This window comes from Euleptes europaea, chromosome 6 (assembly GCF_029931775.1).
Source record: "Euleptes europaea isolate rEulEur1 chromosome 6, rEulEur1.hap1, whole genome shotgun sequence".
Classification (NCBI taxonomy): domain Eukaryota; kingdom Metazoa; phylum Chordata; class Lepidosauria; order Squamata; family Sphaerodactylidae; genus Euleptes; species Euleptes europaea.
Window position 1 is genome coordinate 55971139 of NC_079317.1, and position 20883 is coordinate 55992021.

Sequence of the window (20883 nt, forward strand, 5' to 3'; positions counted from 1 at the left end):
AATTGTTGTCCTTAAGCATGCAGATGTGCTGGCAAGACTACAGCAGAAAACACTTTCTGAAGAAGTGTTTTGTTTGATTGCTTTTCTTGCGAGTATCCAACCTACGCCAATCCTCTGTGTGAACAGTGGCCTTCATAATCTTAGAACCCTGGATTATAGGGACTGAAAACATTGAACCAAATGATGAGTTTGATCCATGAAATGAAAGCAATATAGACAGATATATATTTTTGGATCACTTAAATTTTTTTTTTTAAATACAGCATGGACTTCAGTGAAACCTAAATGTAAGACTTTAATGTATTCCAAGCAACATTCTTTGGCAAGTTTTCCTTATATTTGTCATGCTATGAAGACATTAATTTATTCTCCTCACATCTGAGATTGCATAGAACATATTTATTTACTTACTATATTTGTATTAGGAGCCCCGTGGCGCAGAGTGTTAAGCTGCAGTACTGCAGTCAAAAGCTCTGCTCACGACCTGAGTTCGATCCCAACGGAAGTTGGTTTCAGGTAGCCGGCTCAAGGTCGACTCAGCCTTCCATCCTTCCGAGGTCGGTGAAATGAGTACCCAGCTTGCTGGGGGTAAAGGGAAGATGACTGGGGAAGGCACTGGCAAACCACCCCGCAAACAAAGTCTGCCTTGGAAACGTCGGGATGTGACGTCACCCCATGGGTCAGGAATGACCTGGTGCTTGCACAGGGGACCTTTACCTTTTATATTTGTATTCTTACTTAGAGTGACACAGAAAATTCCCTTAACAGATCAAAGAGCTACCTTGCCCAGAATTCCAACTATGAAAAGTCAAATCTCTCCTGAGATGCTCACAAACATGGCATGAAAACAGCATATATATCTCTCATTGTTTTTCGCCTGCTTCTGGTAATCAGAAATATGCCTCTGAAGGAGGTTGCTTCCATTAAGTTTTTATGGTGAACAGCCATTATGGCCACGTTATATTATAACTTGCTGTAGCTTGCCACTACAATGAAAACTGACAACCAATGGAACACATCTTCAGTTATTATTCCCAAGATACCATGTTTTAAATGCCTTTATTGTTGACCTCAGAAATCTGGAAAGTTGGAATCATTGGGCAGAAGTATTGCAAATGAAATATTTATTTAAATGCATTAGCCATATACCATATAAACAAAAATACAACTTTTTGTGGGAAAGCACACAAAATAATTTAATGCACGATACATCAGCAATACAAATTAAGAATTCTAGAGGACGAATATTAAAAATAAACCCATTTATAATTAAACATATATAACAGTACAATTGCTATATCGATTTATTAAACTAATTAGGATATTTTGTATAGTTGCTATAATTTTGAGAAGTTATTACTGAAATGTTTTACCTCTGGGTCCTTGCTTCCTAAAAGACAGGTTCTTTTACAAGGAATTGTAGAATGTAAAATTTCCTATAGAATTGGATTCAACAATCTAGCTCTTGCTTCTAAATTTACATAACTACAGCATGACTTCTATGTCTCCACAGCAGACATACAGAAAACTTAATTCAAAACTATTTTTTTAATTCTACAAGCATAACAAGCATTGACTGAAATATATAGTTGTCAAGCTATTTCTTAGGCTTCTTTAAATACTCTGCATGAATGGGGGAACCTGATGGGCTGAACTAGTGCCAGATCTTGTTGCAAAAATATTCACAACTGTTCTGCCACTTTGTAGAGGAACTGTTTGTGAGAAATGGAAGAGATTTGAGGTTGAGTGTTGCAATAATGCTTTGGTTTGATCAGATCGTCTCTCTGTCGAATTCAACCAAAACATTCAAAATACTTACAACTTGATGAGTCAGTGACATCAGAAAGTAATGGTGTTAGGAAAGAAAACACCTTTGAAGATTCCACACTTGGAAGAACTGACCAGTGTTCTCTCCACATTACTAAGGGCCTCTGACCACCATGCAAACTTTCCATACTCTCTCCCCCCCTCTCCCTCTCTCTCCCTCTCCCACTCTCGGAATGTATTAAAACTGCACAAGGCTATCTTTAGAATCTTCTGCTAAGATTCTGTTTTCTTATGAGATGTAGCCATCTTCTTCATACAAGTAGTACTTGTGACTCAAATTTAATGGTATGGTATTCTTTTAACTTAATCATTTTTTGTTATGAGAAGCTCCAACATGGCTCAAGGACGGCCCTACACCAACCAACCCTCCTACTAACCTCACTTCATGAGAGCACAGAACTCCACTCACCTTTTCTCCCAGAATTACCCTGTCCTAATGGCTTGTCAGTTACTGAACCTTAAAGAGAAGAAAACAGATGCGTTAAGAAACTATGCAAGTGAAGCATTCTGTTATTACCTCCACAAGCCCAGTTCGACATATAAGCAAATGGAACATTTGCCTCAGATGCCATGCCTTGAAAGAGCAACTAGAAAGCGTCAGTGGTACCAAAATATATTGCTGCTTCACCAGCCACTTTGGTACAGCACCAGATTTTTTTGTTGGGACCATTGCAAGGTATTTGAGCTTGTACATCAAGGAGAAACTAAACCGACAAGGAGAGAACATTGGTCTCCAGGTGTTACACAAAGGAGGATTTTCAAGCTACCATGCCAGGTGGTGGTGGTAGGACTTGAAAGGTGGCACTTTGAATGACATGGCCAAATGCTGTAAATTTAGAAGCCTACTCCATGTTTTATTGCAGTTTCAGGTACCAGTATCTGGAGCGGTTTCATACCAGGATTTATTTATGGCTCTGAACTGGGAAGCTGTTATGAAGGACTCCTTTCTTTGATTCTCCTTGTTCTGAATACAGTTATGCTCTTTATACCTAAGAAGACACTCAGCATATTCCTGAATCCTACAAATGCCAGCAGAGAAAGGTGGCACGACCCCAGAGGAAACACACAGGTGGAAAGAGGGAAGCAGCTGGCCTTTGGTCCAGGTTACCAAACGTTACGTCAAGCCCTGTATTTCTGCTCCTAAGATTTTTATACCAGTGACTAGGGTCGTGCAAAAAAAAAAAAAAATGGTAAATTTCGGGTTTGGGTTTATTGGGCTCTTTTTTCCCAGTAAACCCAGAATAAGATGGAATAATACCAGTAAAGGGGTATTTTGGCTTTATTTCTGGGTTTACCAAAAAAAAATTGGGTCCATTATAGTCTATAGGAATTTTTTTCCGAAGCTCCTGTGGGGGCATTTTTGGAGGTAGGGTCACCAAGTTTGCAGCATAGCTGCAACGGACTCTCCTTAGACGGACACCGAAGTCTGGTGAACTTTGGGACAGTGGGTCCAATTTTATGGGCCTGCAAAGGGGTCACCCCCATCCTCCAGACATTTGCGAACCAAGCTGTCCATTGGTTTTCAGGTTCAGAAGTTCAGCGTTGCCAAGGACTGCCAGAAAGGGCTGGGGTGCATAGCATGATGTCCATGCAAATTAACTTCCAAACTGAGGAAAATGGCTTAAATGCAAGAAAAATAAGGCATGGAAAACATTTATTTTGGTGGCAAATGACACCCTGTGAACAGTCCTTTATTATAGTAATCAAAAATCTGATTTCAAGAGATGGTCACAGTGTGGGGAAATGAAGCCTCTACTCAGGGTGACCTTCAGTTTGGGAGCAGGTTTTCAGGGAGGTGATATCGGAGCCTGCTGAAGTCATGACCAAAGCAGCTCTTGTGAAGGAGATTGCTCATCCAAGTGGGTGAGGAGTCTTCTTCAAAAGCCCAATAAGTAGCTGTAGAAGCAGCCATTTTTTAGTTGGAGGTTATATTCCTCCAGGTGGGACTGGGTGAACCCTGTCTTTTAAAATGACCCTTCCAGACTAGTTTGGTCTGACCAAGCTGGCTCTGATTCCAAGACCCCTTCCTCAAAAGGGCCCCAACAAAATCAGTCAAAGATAGAAAAATGGGAGAAAGCACAGAGCTGTGCATGTGAGCAAAGGCGAATAGCCAAAACTCGGGAAAGCCAAATATCTCTTTGGCTTTGAGCAGATTCCCAGGTTTTGGTATTCTGTCGACCGAAAACCTGAATATTGCCAAAACAGCTAATTTCAGGTTTATTTTTGGTTCGGGTATATCATTATGCACAACCCTACCAGTGACTGGTTTTTGATTAGTCAGACCCTTCTGTGGAATTCTATAGCACTAAGCACTTAGGACAAAGAGAACAAGCAAAACTGATGGGGTGGGGGAAGCAAAAAAAAAAAGATACCTGCAGTGGCTAGAAGATGTAGTTTGTGGCAGGATTTAGAAAACTAATTTAGATGTGATTTTTAAAGTCTTATTCGATATCTATTTAGTTTACTTCTTTCCTAAAATATTTCTGTTGGACAAGTGCCTAATCACACACACATTCAGACTCTCTGCACAGAGAATATACATGTTTGATAGGATCAAAAAGCTACTTTCCTCTTAAAATATCTTCCATTTTACTGACAAAAAGGTATGGAATGATGTGCTACAACTACTACAGTTCCAGCTTCCTAACCTAGAACTCATCTACAGCTTATGAAAACAGATATATTACAGCATGCAAATACTGTTAACCTGAGTTGAATTCTCTGAGCTTGGGCCTAATCTTTGGTTGCATGAAGGATTCTAGGCATCTGAATTAAAAATTAAAGAGTTTGCTCTCTCACCTTGTCACTTCTGTATCAAAATAAGCGAATTATTTTTCTCAGCTCACAGTACCTGAACACACAGGAGTTTTGTTCTGAACAGAAGAGCCGCTGATGGGTTTGCCATCTGGAGTGACACACCAGCAATACCCAGTGTAAGTGTGACACTGCACCTGTTTTGGGAGAAAGAGGAAGCATACTAGTAAATCATTCATTTCTCAGTATCCACTCACACCTGTGCTAAAGAGAATAGAAAAGGTTCTGTGCCAGCAACAGGGTAGATCATCCAGTTAAAGGTCACACAATATTTTTTTTTGTGAGAAGGAAAAAGAAATGTCTCGGTTTCACATTTTTTAATATAAGGCTTTACTGTGTCCTGCAATCTCACAAGCATCTAAAATGAGTTGAGGTGGTCAGTATGGAATTTCAGGGAAAGGGCAATTGCTTTAGCCAGAGAGTTATCATGAGCTCTCAAGCAAAGATCTCATCTGCACCCCTTCCCTCGCAATACACAGACCCAACCCAAACATTAAAGGAAAACAAGTGACATGACTTACCCAGTTCTACACACACCTAATAATCAAAAATTATATTCCTGACTGTTTTTGGTGGGTACGCTAAGTATACTCCATAACAGCTAGATTGGTTCAGAACTCCAAACTGGGTGCTATGAAACTATGCCTTGACAATATAGAAATTATGTTTTAGCTTAGTATAGCTTGCAGTTATATCCAAACTTACAAATTTGTACTAACCCTCAGAATCAGGATTGCTAACCAAATTCAAATGGCAAACTACGTTTGGTAGTAAAGAGGAACTAAGTGAATTACAACAGAGAAGGGAAGAGAGGAGGACATTATTTTATTTATTTATTTGCTTTATTTATAGTCCACCTTTATCACTGAGATAGAAGGCAGATTACACAATGTAAATCAATGAAATCAATAGGATGAGGCAGCTAATAAACAATGCAACAGACTAAGATTACAAACATTTGAAACAAAGCAAAAAGTATTAGACATGATATGTCAAACAATGCAAATGATGGTATTACAAAAGTAGCAGAATTATGTCTGAACCAACCTTTCATGTTTTGGACACCTTTGTACTTGTATAGCCAAAGACAACATTTTATGTGATGGCAGATAGCAAACATTCACAGTTTGGCATATGACCTATGAAGGGAGAATAGCTTTCAAAGTGGAAAATTTCAAAATATACTGCATTTTCCATACTATAGGTACTAAATGACAATTCAACAGCATTTCCAACTGTTATTGGTCAAATCAGAGAAATGTTTTTAACACCAGTTCTCACAAATTCAATAAACAACTGGCTTAATTACCAAGCAGTGCTTATAAAGCCACATAATTAAGAGTGTTTCCTTCCAATGTACCAGACATGGAGAAGACTTCATTCTGCTGTGAAGTAGATAATTAAAACCATTCTAAAATAACCACATTCTAAAATAACCTCATTCTAAAATTGCCACTTTTTTGTCTTTTCTTTTTTCCCTAAGGGAAGAGGGAAAGACTACCATGAATTTCAACAGGCATGCAATAACACATCACTTCTAAAATCATTTTCCTGGCATTCCTTTCACTGTAAATAAAACTTGCGTCCAAAATAAATGTGCTTACATTTTTATATTAATCTAAGGTCAGTATTGCCCTGACCTGGATGGCCCAGCTAGCCAGGTCTTGTCAAATCTCAGAAGCTAAGCAGAGTCAGCCCTGGTTAATATTTTGATGGGAGACCACCAAGGAATACCAGGGTTGCTATGCAGCAGAAGGCAATGGCAAACCACCTCGTTTAGTTTCTTGCCTTGAAAACCCTAAAAGGGGTCGCCATAAGTCAGCTGCAACTTGAGGGCACTTCACACACACATACGGTTAGTATCACACAAAGAACATGGTAGTTAGTTGGCTAATAGGATACCTAAATAATATCACTGGCCTTCTTAGAAAAGACAATACTATAACAATTTGTATGCTACTCAAGAAGCCTATATTAGTATAAAAGATTTATCTTGGCAAAACTCTTCATTGAAAAAGCAATTAATGGCGGCCAGATAGAATAATAGAATCATAGAGTTGGAAGGGACCACCAGGGTCATCTAGTCCAACCCCCTGCCCAATGCAGGAAATTAACAACTACCTCTCCCCCACATCCCCAGTGACCCCAACCCTCCCCCCAATGAATGGGTCTTGCCAAAATCATTGTCAGGGGATGGAGTTGCCATATGGCTCAAATAACTGAGATTTGCCTAGATTTGGTCTTGCCGTCCAGCACCTGTGGGGGTTGATTCAGATTTTTTTAAAAAAAAAAAAACAACAAACAAACAATAAATCCTTATAATTATGAAGACATATGGGGAAATCTGTTTTGATACATTTCTTTATTGCGTGGATTGACTGGCATAGAAGCTGAAGACAGAATTTGTGCTTTCTTTTATTACCGCAAATAAGGTTGTCTTGTGCCCAATGGAGGCAAGAGACCTCCAATCTGCAGAGGGCCTTGCCCACCGGCAGTCTGGTTTCCAGTGGGAGAAAGAAAAAACAAAAGAAATCAGCAACAGTATAACAATACTTCCGGGAAAACCCAGAAGTGATGTTACTCCTTTTTACAAATCGCCAGAACCTCTATGATAGAACAATATGGAAAGACCATATGGGGAGGGGCTGTGGCTCAGTGGTCGAGCATCTGCTTGGTGTGCAGAAGGTCCCAGGTTCAATCCCCAGCATCTCCAGTGAAAGGGACTAGGCAGGTAGGTGATGTGAAAGATCTCTGCCTGAGACCCTGGAGAGCAGTTGCTGGTCAGAGTAGACAGTACTGACTTTGATGGACCAAGGGTCTGATTCAGTATAAGGCAGCTTCATGTGTTCAGGCCAGGAAGTGACATTTAACCATAGATTTTCTGGCAATGCTTATGGGTTTTCCTGGAAGTGAGATCACACAGTTACTGACTGCTGCCCCCATTCCCCTCCCCCAGCTAGTTGTCAGACCAGGCAACCCTAATTGCAAAGCTTGTTTAATGTTGAGACCAGAACCTCATCTGGGTTCCATATTCATCCACAAGGGTCCAAGCAGCAGGAGAAGCATTTTGGGGGTTGAGTGCTAAAGCAGGCATGGCGATGCAGTGATTCCAGAAGTAAAACCAGAAGTGATGTCATTGTGTGCACGCAGCCGCACATGCACACAATCACTGCGCCGAAGCGGCTGGATGGATTGGTGGACAATTGCACCTGGCAACCCTAGTCATTCTCCTTCCCTTTCTCAGCACCGGGGAAAGGAGAAGTGTAACAGAGAGGCAGGGGCAGACTGAGAAAGATGGTTGGAGGAGAAGGAAAGAGCCACAAAGAGCCTAGGGCTTAAGCAACCTCTGTCAGAGAAAAGAGACCCAAGAGGAAAGAGAACAAGAGCTGCGGCCTGCCTAGGGCGAGAATAGGGCCTCATTTGCTACCACCATCCTGGGAGTTGCAGTCCTCATCTGTACAACCAGTGGTGGGCTGGGAGGCTAAAACAGCACAGCTGGCACCACCCACTGCAATGGGAGGAGGGAGGAAGAGTGAAAGCCAGTGGCTTGCAGTAGTTTGTACCCATCTTGCATGAGGTGAAGGCTGCTGGCTGGCAAGGGGCTGGGGCAGGGTGCTGTTACAATTGATCTCCAGGCAACCGAGTTCAGACTGCTACATTTTTGTGTATCCCTGCGTGGAACTAGGCGACTATCCTGAATTTCTGAATGCACTCATGAATTATTGAAGCTGGAATAATATAAGATTGACATTTTAGGGGACTGAGGAAGAACTGGACAGAAGAATATTGAAACGGCCGTATCCCCTTTCTACTCTGGCTTTACTTCTCGATGATACCAGCTTGATATTGCCTTGCACATAATTATGCAAGGACATGCTATGAACATGTAAACTATGGATACTGATGTACAGACTGTAGATTGTTGTGATGTATGATGTTATGTTGGTAGCTCACAAATAGATATTTTTGCACTTTGATTACACGTAGTTTTGCTCCTGTGCTAATTTCCTAACTTTGCAGTATCAGTACAGTGGTGTCTGTTTTTTCTATAACCTCCAGATAATAGCTGGAGATCTCCTGATATTACAACTGATCTCCAGCCGATAGAGATCAGTTCCCCTGGAGAAAATGGCTGCTTTGGCAATTGGACTCTATGGCACTGAAGTCCCTCCCCTCCCCAAACCCCACCTTCCTCAGGCTCTGCCCCAAAAACCTCCTGCCAATAGCGAAGAGGGACCTGGCAACCCTACACTGGAGCCTGTTGTAAGCCTCTTTTGGCACCCTTCTATCTCTGGCACTTATGGAAGGCCGGTCCTGAATGCAGCTACCCATCTGGAACTATCACAGATTAGGGACAATTTAAAATGAACGAGACAGACCACCGGATATTCAGGAATATATGTAACAAATTTATTACTTTTAAAATATTTATGAAACATTATTGCCATCCAGGATAATTTTAATTTATCTAGGTAAGACTACTATAACATGCTCTTGGGGGAGTGTCTTTGAAAGGAGTTCAGAAACATCAGTTGGTGGAACATTATTTTAATATTGTATGTTTTTTGATTTATTGCATTTTTAAATCGCATCTGTGCACCTTTGGGGAAAAATGTCTTTTGAAAGATGAGTTCCATTATTGCAGTAAAATAAATTGTATATCAATCTGATTAATAACATGGATATGGTATACCAAATTATATATTATTCTTATGCTAATAACATGATCAGAAAGGCTAATGGAAACAGGATAGTGTCTTCTGGGCAAAATGCTAGCTGCTTTTACTGAGGAAACCATTGGCAAAAGTTAACATTTTACTTAAAATATGAGATAAATATGAAAATTAATTCCAGCTGTATCTCCCACCATTTCAGCAGTTAAAAATGAGCTTTCCGATCTGTACCAGCATCTAGATCATTTTAGGAGATGGAAAGCAAACAAAATGGAAACATAAAAGGAACTATTTCTGGAAAAAAGACTACAACCCTTTGATAAAATTTCTTACATTGCAAGAACTCCAATGATAGTATTTACCATTGTTTTCAAAAACTGTACATTCGCTAACAATGCAGTCATGTGTTGCAGTAGTTTTATCACAAAATTTCCAGAGATTCCTAGAGTGGGGTAACACCATTCCTGGAGTGATGCAACACCATCACCCAACAGTGGCCCCCACATCTCCCCTCCCCAATTCCTGCTGGTTGCCCGTCACTGGCTGTCAACAAAATGTTGAAGGCATATCAGAGTGTAAGCAGGATTTAGCTGGCATTCTAAGCTCTCCTGGACCAGGCTTGGATTTTCCAAGCATGGCATAATCTTACACAAGCAGAAGAAATGAAGTGAACCAGCACAGGCAAGCTGGAGCTTGGGGGAGGGGATGATCTCCCCACCCCCATGGGTCCCCATGGGTCCCCTCGCCATCTTCACAATCCATTTGTCTTTCTTATCTCTGGGATTCATCAGCTTTCCCCAAGTGATTCAGTATGACAAATAATAACACAACACAGTACCTAAGCTTTCCAGGACTTCAAATACATTCATGCTATTTCTTTTAAGCCACCAGGGGAGTATCACTGTAATACAAGAATTATCTACAAAAGTTTGCAGAGGAGATGTTATTGACAAAACTAAACCACAATGCATTTTCAACCACAAATAAATATTACCGATTGTTGGCACTCAGTGTCAAAGCCACTCAGGAAGTATGTGGCTGAGTTAAGACTATAATCAGGAATGATGACCAATCTTGTCCACTTCGCTATACAAGATCTTTGATGGCTGCACATGCTTTTATACATACTAGCATACAAATGTTCAACACAATATCTTCTTTCTGTGGGAAGATCAAAGCTCCTGGCTCAAACTTTAACAACAGAACTGCTCTGTCACCATTTCCCAAATTAATTGAAACCACTATTACAACCCTCTGTCATGTCAGACATGTCAATTACAGTATGCAAAATAGAACAAAAGCCAACACTTCAGCCACTGGGCCTTAAATAAATTCCTGCACTCATAAAATTCATTACAATATGAAAACATTAAAACTGTAGCCACTGGCAGGCTCCTGTGGGAGAATAGAGCCTTTGTTGGGGTCTGTTCAGTTCCTCACTGAAGATGCCAGAGTGAGATTTCAAAGGACTATATAAACATTTTAACAAGCTGGCAGGATCCTCCATTAAAAACTGACCGACACATATCAAGGGGTGATTTGTTTCCACTTCATTCTTCTAGAGAAGAGAAAACAGAGAATGTGTATTTATGGAAAACACAGGAGCTGATCTGGATTCATCATTTGGCCCAGTATGCTATTGCTTAGTGACAATGCTGTAATGCAGTGTGTCTATTCTTCTTCCCTTGCACATGGCTACTGTATCTTCTCCCCAGCTAAAAACAGGGTGGTCTTTACCTTATAACAGTATGGTGTGAGCTTAGGGTTGCCAACCTCCAGGTAGCAGCTGGAGATCTCCTGCTATTACAACTGATCTCCAGCCAATAGAGATCAGTTCACCTGGAGAAAATGGCCGCTTTGGCAATTGAACGTTATGGCATTGAAGTCTCTCCCCTCTCCAAACTCTGCCCTCCTCAGGCTCCTCCCCAAAAATCTCCAGGTGTTTGCCAACCTGGAGCTCGCAACCCTATGTGAGCTGTGTTTACAAATAGCAACAGTAGAGAAGTCTAATATTGATATTCTGAACAACATGATGAGCAGGATGGCTGCAAGCCTCTGGCTGCAAGCATCCTTCAATATGTAAGGATAGTGCCAAGCAAGTGAATAAGATGTTTGCCTAAAACTACATTTACTTTAGAGACCCAGAAGAAGTGCCATAGTTTTAACTTGGAAGGACATCTGCCATTGTCCATGACTGCCTTTGTATTCCAGCTGCAGGTACACCAGTAGGCTGAAACATCATATACCTAATTCCAATCTGGGCCATACGGCGTGGATTAATCAGCAAAATGGAACTAGGGATAGATAGTGGTTTGCAGAAGACCTAGATTTTCCAAAAAACAGTGAGTGAGTGAGTGAGTGAGTGAGTGAGTGAGTGAGTGAGTGAGTGAGTGAGTTACAGAGAGAGAGAGAGAGAGAGAGAGAGAGAGATCTCACACACACACACAAAACTCCCCGAAATAACACCTGAAGCTTAAAGGAAAAGAATCCCCACTGAGTGTTCAGTTGCTAGTTTGGAGGTTGCTAGGCAGTCTTAACAATATTCCTGAGCCCTCCAAGTTTTAGTTTCTGTAAAGCAAAACCAGGAAGCAGCAGAGGAGGATTTGGACCCCCAAAAAAACCCTTGAAAGGGTTCTACCACCCCTCCCCTGAGGACTCACCATCCATCCATCATGCAACAGAGCCGGGCTTTTCCCAGGAAGAGGCTGCTAGTGGAGGGAATAAGGGAGAGCTGAAGACAGAGGAGCAGACAAAGGTAGGTTGGCTGGTGGGTGAAAAGAGGAGGAAGCAGGAAAAAGGAAGATGCTATGAGGGCTTCCAGGTCAAAGAAAGAAATGGTGGGGGGAATACAGAGGAAAATGAGATTGCTCCCCCCACATAAGCAAGTATTTGTAGATCCCCCACTTGTAGTTCTCTATAAGACCACCCTCTTCACTTTTCATCCTTTCAGAAGTAATTACTTGCCCTTAAACAAATAGATTGCCCTATTCCAAGGGCTCATGTTCAGTGACATGAAGCACCAAGCTAAGAGTTGCCTGATGGAAAGACTTCTATGGCTGTGAGCATCCAATGCAAACTTCTGTGTTCTCTAGATGTATTGACTGGTTGTATTGAACTCTTCAAGAAGACACTCTCCATTGCAAAGAAGGATGACAAAGACTTAGGTAGAAACCTTTAATTAAGGCTGTACAGGTCTACAGCTGCACGGGGTCAGCAGGAAAATAATAATAATTCCATTTTAGGGGGGAAATAAGCTAAATATCAAGATGAAACTGTCCAGAACTGCATTACACCAGAATGTCAAAACAAAAACTTTTAAATCCCTGATGTTCTAGAGCACTGGTTCCCAACCAGGGGTCCGTGGACCCCCAGGGGTCCGCGAGAACTAAATTAAGGTCCGCGAAACAAAGTTCTAAACCCATAATAAATTAATATTTTCAATTAAAAGTTCTCTATTATAAAAATATTTATTCAAATATTATTCTAAGTTTAATGTTTAACTAACAGTTATGATTAAAGTTTATTTTCAAATTCTCAGAATTTTTATTTTGAACCTTGGGGTCCCTGCACCGAACAAAAAAGTCCTAGTGGTCCCTGGTCAAAAAAAGGTTGGGAACCACTGTTCTAGAGGGGCAGTGATTCCCTTCCCCCCTTCCTGCAGAGATTTTGATAAGAAATTATATCCAATGGCAGATAAGAAATGAAAAAACAAACAAACAACTTCCCTAGTTCTTTCAACAACAAGGGAATAGGGGAAGAAAAACATTCATTTGACATTCAGGAAAACATTGTCCACAAGAAGAAGAAGAAAACACTTTCAGTCTTCGGGGGATACTGTGGTTAGAGAATTCTCAGCAGGACTACTGCATGCAATAGCAAAAGGGTCACATTTTTGTGGGGTGGGGAGGCGCAATCTATTTTGCCCCTTCCTATATCCTCTGTAATCTCAAATTTTATGCTTGCATCTGTGCATAAAGGAAATATTTTTGCACTCAAAGTATTTTGGGGGACATACAGAGTAAGGACTTGGCACAAAGATAGAAATGTTTTTATCATATTGTTGATAATTTATAGGACTGAGAAATAAGATATTAGAATTTTTTGTGGATTTCACATTTCAGCTTAATGGAGAATGCAGAACTACTTTACACTTAGTAAAGACAACAAATAGGATGTGTTCTGCTTGGAATTTCCCAGCTAATTAGAAAAACTCTACCTATCCTGTTTACCTGCCTTTCCTCAATAAATATAGATTTAATAAACCATTAGTGGCCTGCCCTAATGCTAGGTATGCTAGCTTTCTGCAAGCATATAGGTTTCCAAAGTAAAGAAATTGGGTTGAATAAAACTGGAAAAGTGTAAACATGCCAGAGTATTGCAAGATCTTGGCTACCATTTTGATTTGTCTAAGAAGCCTAAAGCAATTTTGCTGAGGCCTGGAATTACAGGAAAGGAAGCAGGGGCAAGCAGGAAGAAAAGGATTTTGCTATCCCTCATAAGTCCTTGCATGTTCCTTTATATGTTATCCTAATGCTTAGATCAAATCAACCTTGAACTCTCCTTAGAAGCTAGAATGACTAAACTGAGGGTATTGTCTTCTCATAATGTGACCAAAGTACAAGAGTCACTGGAAAAAAACAATAATGCTAGGAATGTTGGAATAGTTGAAGGCAGCAGGAAAAGAGGAAGACCCAACATGAGATGGATTGATTCAATAAAGGAAGCCACGGCCCTCAGTCTGCAAGACCTGGCCAAGGCTGTTAATGATAGGACAGTTTGGAGGTCATTAATTCATAGGGTTGCCATAAGTCATAAGGAACTTGACAGCACTTAGCACACACAATGCCTAGAAAAGCTATACCCACTTTACCCTTCAAAGTACCTGCTGTTCTGATTAATACTACAAGTTAAGCCATCACACTCTCGCCCTTTCTGTGCTATATATTACCATTTCATTGCCTCATACTCAATTCTCATTAGTCATTTATCTTCACCTTTCTATTGCCTTCAAAATACACCTTGTACTGGGATACAGACGTTGGAGGAAAAAAGAAAGGTATTGTGTTGCTGGAGAACGCATACACTTGCGTTTAAATTGTTCCTTTAAGTGAGAAAGGACCAAGTCCACAATTCAATATATTTTGTCAAGAGATGCCTCTATGGAAAGGGGGGAAAAAAGCACAAATTGAAGAACTCTTACTTGGGTGAATGATCCATCATCACTACACTCTGGAATGAAGACTGCTTCCTGGGGCTTCTTCGCTTGGTCCAGTGCTTGGGCTCTTTCCAGTCGGCATTTGCTTTGACCAGCATCTGTGCAGAAAAAGAAAAGTCCTTGGAATTTAAGTATGAGTAAGCAAGGGGGGGGGAACCGGCAGGGCTATCATATTCTATCACAAGGCTGCCCCAAGAAAAGGCCAGCAAAAATGGTATTTTGCTGTACCACATTTATACATAGAAAATTTCTCTGGTAGGCCAGAATCTGTTTGTGATAAAGGGCTGCTTAACATTCTGTCCTACTAAAAGTACATGTTACGTTGTTAATTTTGCGTTAATGCCCAATAACCACCCTCTGTTTGCAGGACATAGGGTGTTTTTTTAAAAAAAAAACCTTGGTAAGAAAAGTTTATATTTCTGACACTGGGCAACTTTTTGACCAAGTCAACAGTGAAAATGATGAGAAATGTCACATTATTCATGATTCTGTTGTTGAACAGTTGAGATAACCGCTATACCAGATCTTTTCCTGGCATATACCAGTAGTCAATAATTAAGTTACATAGCTGATTGCTTAGGGTTGCCAGATGGTTTCAACAAAAATACTGGATGCACTTGATAAAAATTGGTCAACACCCTCCCCCCAACACACATGATAAAAAGGCCCTGTCCCTTTAATAGCAGTTTATGTGTGGAAATGAGCCACTGAAGCTTTAAATGGCATGGAGATTTAGTTTTGTTAAGATCCTATTAAGCCATTTTTCTCCAGGCAGTTGACAATCGTAACCAGGATCTCCTCAGTCCTTGTCTGACATGCTAAGCACTACTAATATCACACTTTCCTCCCATTTTCCCCTGCCGGTTGAGCCAGTATCATTTCTCTGGAAGTGTCCTGCCTGGCCGCTGAGTGGTAGATTCGGTTCTTTTCAAACCTTGCTGTCTGCAGTGGAGAACAAGCAGACAGGGGTGTTGCCGCTTTATCAAGCTACAAAGGAAAGAAAGAGTGCATGTATGGAACCGGGCTGCAGTGACTGATTGCTTCCTTTATTTGAAAATCATGGACATTTATATGTTCAGTATTTTTTCAATTTATTTACTGGACAGAAAGGGAACTGTCCAGTTCAAGACTGGACACCTGGCAACCCTACAGGATGCTACAGAAATAGTCTTTGGATCCTGGGAGAGACATTTTATAAACCTAGCAATAGCTACCGAGACATGTTGTTACTTTCAAAAATGGCTGGCCTTCTACAGATGAACACATAATTGGGCAAAGCTTCATCTTCTATCTGTGTACAGTGACCCCTTTCTGTGAAGTCTAAATGGAAAGTACCAGTGTAACAATCACAGCATTTTTATGATAATATCGCTCCAATGAAAGACCTTGGATGCTGATATTAACCTTCAAGCAGTAGTTTCTATTAGTATTAACAAGTGTACCCATTATGTAGGTTCATTTGCTTTATATGTTATTTTTAAAGTCCAATTCATCCTTTAAACAACATGACTAATGGAGCCTTTCTAGAGTCATGGCACTGTAGTCAATCGGGTTTTGGGAGCCATCAGATAAAGAAGAAATAGCTCCAGACAATGGATTTTATATCACCAATCATTTCCACTGATGGAAGGAGGACATTTTCACTGATTTCCTATTCCTGAAACAGACCTCTGACTCCCCCCCTCCTGGGGATCCCCTGTCTCTCTGGAGTGGCATTTCAGGCAAGTAGCAAGGAGGAGGGAGGAAGAAATCCTTCTGTCACCAGAGATTTTCAGTGGGATCCAAACCAATATGCAGATAGCCACATTTTTTATTAACTGGTTTTTTTTAAGGTAGTTTATCATACAATACATTACAACAGTACAGTTTGGGATTTACTAGAACATGCACATTTGACTAGATCAGACTTCTCCAGCAAAGGATGCAGTTTTATCAGTGTAAGCTGGATCCTTTGACAAAAAGCATCTCCTCATCTAAATTAAACTCCTGTGATTTCACCTTCACCCGGCCATTGCCGCCTCAGTAGTCTCTCTCATCAGATACTAGTCAGTGATAAAGTTGGGTATCAAACTTACCAGTAATTCTGTAACCCATGCATCCTAATGGCCTCCACAAGTCAGATACCACACAGCACAGGAGACAAGAGAGAACCTTGCAGAACCTCACAGGCAAAAAGCCAGGGAGAAAAAGTAATAATCTCCTAAGTACTACTTCCTACCACCACTTTCTGGACCCTGCCAAGCTAGGACCGGCTGAAGCTTCTTAAACGGACAGATTACTTTTCTCAATTTGAAAGACCTGAGATTAGATCCACTGCTGACATATTTTGCTGCATATCTCAGGTGGGTAGATCCTGTTGCTTAGCAAGAACACGCCAAGGAAAACACAACGGTCTCCAGCTCACTAATAAACATCATTTCTGTCTGAAGTGTACACATTATAGTTGTACTGCTTTCTTCATTTCCTAGATCAAAGGTGCTAGCAGAAATATTAGTTAAAATCGTTGACATACTGATGGTTACAATTCTCATCTAGTCTTTCACAGACTGTGTGTTTAAAGTGCCATCAAGTCACAGCTGACTTGGTGACCCACTAGGGTTTTCAAGGCAAGAAATAAACAGAGGTGGTTTGCCATGGCCTTCCTCTGCATAATGACCCTAGCATTCTTTGATGGTCTCTCATCCAAGTAATAACCAGGACTGATCCTGCTTAGTTTCTGAGATCTGACAAGATTAGTAGTGTTGCCAACCTCCAGGTAGTAGCTGGAGATCTTCTGCTATTACAACTGATCTCCAGCAGATAGAGATCAGTTCACTTGGAGAAAAGGGCCGCTTTGGCAATTGGGCTCTATGGCATTGAAGTCCCTCCCCTCCCCAATCCCCACCCTCCTCAGGCTCCACCCCAAAAACCTCCCACCAGTGGTGAAGAGGGACCTGGCAACCCTAAAGATCAGGCTAGCATGGGCCACCCAGGTTATTAACAGTGCCATCCTAAGCAGAATGACACCCTTCTAAGTCCATTAAAATCAGCGGGCTTGGAACGGTGCAGCTTTGTTTAGGATTGCACTGTCGGTGAATTCAGATGAGTGTGAAGCAATTTAATGAGAAGTTTGGAACAGAGAAGCAGCAAGTGGGGAGGGAATAAAGCAGCAGACGGTCACTTAACACCACCCCCAAGCTGCTTTTAAGGAGGGAAAATATGCTACAAGTGACATCTAGATTGACACTCTGATATTCATGCAAATTGTGACCTACTCCAACAAAAATTATTTAGGAAGGCATTCCCTTCTATTCTTTTGAAACCCAGCATCACAAATGCTATCTACTAGCAGACTTAGGATATTTTGAAAGTAAAAATGGTAATTTAAATTCTCTGCCTTTTGGGTGGACACAGTGATAAGCTGACTGCCGATTATACTACCATGGCAAAACAATATTAAATATTCCACAAAGCGAAGAATGTCACTGCTCAGGCTGTAGCATACCTATTTTATTTAATTGTGGCGCATTTTGTTAAGATGAGCTGCTTACCCCCTAGCCCTTCTGAAAGCAAAGATGCCAGCAACACAACATTTTTCTGGTCACTGGTTACAGCTGCAGAAATCTCTAAACAGGAGAGTTTGGTCTGCTGTCTGCTTTGTGGGAAGGGGGTTATCTACAGTACTTCTTACAACTATGGTTCTCCTCTCTCTGTATATTCCCATGTGGTAGCTCTGATCCTCCCCAGCATGGGTGATAAAAAGTTTTTAGACTGGTTTTTTATATAGGCTTAATATACTGCATATTTGTTTTAACGTTTTAAAATAAAATGCTGTTACTGTGAGGTATGTGTGTATGGAAACATTGCCTAACGTTCTTAAAAGTTACAATTATCCATTACAATCTTTTAAAAGTTCATTTCATTGTTTTGCTAGACAGTGAACCAATCTGTTTTTCTAATTAGCCTAAGTGATTAATTGGTCTTTCTATAGTTCTAATACAAAGAATTGTGTGAAAGTATTGGACTGCCCCACTAATCAAATCTTTCTGACTGGTCAAATGACTGACCACCATCACCATCCCCCACACATACCTCTTGCGTTATCTATTTACTGGGATATTTAGATAGCATTACTTGAGTGAAGCTGATATTACCGAGGTTCTTCCCTGGTTTAATGCCAGAACCTGTATCAGAATAAAAAAAGCAGAACACTCCCAGCCCATGTCATGGGAAACTACCTTTGGTTTCCTTACCTTTGCATCTGCCTCGATGAACCACACTCAGACTCGAGTCCCTGCATTTTGCTCTCTGGTAGTCACACATTGACTCATATGTCCTGCCATCCGAGGCACAGAGGGGCTTGGTCTGGGATCTGGAGCAGTGGAGGTTACATTGTGGGTCTCTGTCACGGTCACTTATTAAAAACTAAAGAAGGTGAGAATAGAAAGGAAGAAAAGGATGCTTCATATTTCAAAATGTCTGTATTTATTTAAAAAGAATGACGTTCTTTAGCACTTTGCTTGCTGTATTTTTCTACCACTATGGTGGTGTTGTCTTTTCATGCTACAACTGCCATTCCACCCTGGAATGCAACAACTCTGGTGTCCTTACATGCAACTACTGGCCAGCTCAGTAAGCACCAACTAATCCTCTCTGAGCACTCACAGAGAGCCAGTTTCAACATGATGTGATCCATTTATTAAAAAAGTATTAAATTGGTCTTATGGCAGCAAAACGAACATTCTTGTAAAGCCTCACCAGATTCCACATTTTGGATGTTGAAATTCAATTACAAGATTTTACATTTGGATTTCAGAAACAAAGTTTGACATCGAGTTTGCCTGTTTTACCATATATTAAATCAAGTTTTACTACATTTAATTGCATCAGAACTAAACAAATAATTTTATATGCTGACAAATGGCTTTGACAAAGACTTCACAAATAAGAGAAGGGAGAAAACGTGCAAGGTCCATACTTCTCTGTATTTAGACCACGTGGTTACGATGGTTTCCCCTTTCCATTTCATTGGAGAGTTTGCAGCTTACCTAAGTAAATACATGCCACAGATTTGCCAGGTTTGTGTGTTTTATTTTGGGGGTTGTATTTTTTCTTAACTGTCGTGCACACTGCATTTAGAAAAGTTTGATTTTTTCCAGTTGCTTTTCATACATCACAGGGAAGGAATACTGTGTGCAATTCTGACTGCTGTATCTCAAAAAGTGTATTGCAGAGATTGGAAAAGTGCAGAAGAGGACAACCAAAATGATGAAGGAACTGGAGTGCCTTTCCTAAGAACATCTAAGGAGTCTCAGAGTTTTCAGTTTAGAAAACATTGACTAGGAGAGGACATGATAGAGCAGTGATGGCGAACCTTTTAGAGACCGAGTGCCCAAACTGCAACCCAAAACCCACTTATTTATCGCCAAGTGCCAATGTGGCAATTTAACCTGAATATTGAGGTTTTCGTTTAGAAAAAACAACTCATACATTCACATCTTTTGCCTTAAAAGAAAAACACAACAACAGAACTTTCAATGTTACAAACAACTTTTTATTGAAAGGTAAAAGTTTGCATTTGGCATGCATCTCTCCAGGACTTGTCCTCTGCTCAGCCTTAACCTCCTCAAGAAGTGCTTGAAACTGTCGACAATTCAGAGCACGAGCCATGATGTAATTCACCATTTTTGTGACATCTTTGAGGACATCGTCAAATTTTTTGAAGAATTAATGTGATTTTTGCTGTTGTGTGCATGCTGATAATTTGTCTAACCTTGGCTCATACTTTGTAAGTTTGAGAGCAACACATGCAGCACTCAGGTCATCTGTTAGCCTGTTTCTGGTGTCAGATTTGATATAATTCAAAGCTGAAAACAGCTGCTCACAAGCATACGATGATCCAAACAAAGTAAGGAAAGCAATCCCAAATGCTTTCATTGACTTAAAATTATTTGGCAGAGAATTCCACACTTTAAGGATTTCATTTTCAGAACTAACTGTGCTGTCCTTTGGCATCCCTTCTATCTTCTCAAGTGTTTCAGGCAGGTCATAGAATTTATTTTTCCAGATAGAGCTTTCTTGAAATTCTATTAGTTCCATTTCCAGATTTTCTAAATCTAACCAGTGTAGGCAGAAAAGAGCAAGTTCTTCAAATTTGGCTTTATCTGGAGAAGTAAGAAAACACAGGGTTGTCTCCATCTTACGGAACTGTAAAAATCTGTTACTAAAATTCACCTTTGCAGCTGCTACAATGCTAGAAAATTCCTTGCAGATTTCCTGATGGCTTGTAGGATTGTCTGCAAATGTTGTAGAATTTTCGAAATGCATTTTTAGATTTGGAAAATATTTCAGCTGCAGTTTTCTCTCAAATGTTTT

At 40.5% G+C, this 20883-nt stretch overlaps 1 protein-coding gene across 2 annotated transcripts in view; it reads right to left on the reverse strand.

Moving 5' to 3' along the window:
- The window catches only part of SMOC1 (SPARC related modular calcium binding 1), a 74800-nt gene extending 55872 nt beyond the window's left edge, over positions 1–18928 (reverse strand). For both annotated transcript variants that reach the window (XM_056852108.1, XM_056852107.1), the window contains exons 1-4: positions 18762–18928; positions 14515–14627; positions 4679–4778; positions 2237–2284 (exon numbers count right to left, since the gene is read on the reverse strand). In XM_056852108.1, coding sequence (XP_056708086.1) covers positions 2237–2284; positions 4679–4778; positions 14515–14627; positions 18762–18831 — 331 coding nt within the window. In that variant the 5' untranslated portion in view covers positions 18832–18928. The remainder of the gene's footprint in view (positions 1–2236; positions 2285–4678; positions 4779–14514; positions 14628–18761) is intronic.
- Between the last annotated feature and the right edge of the window lie 1955 nt (positions 18929–20883).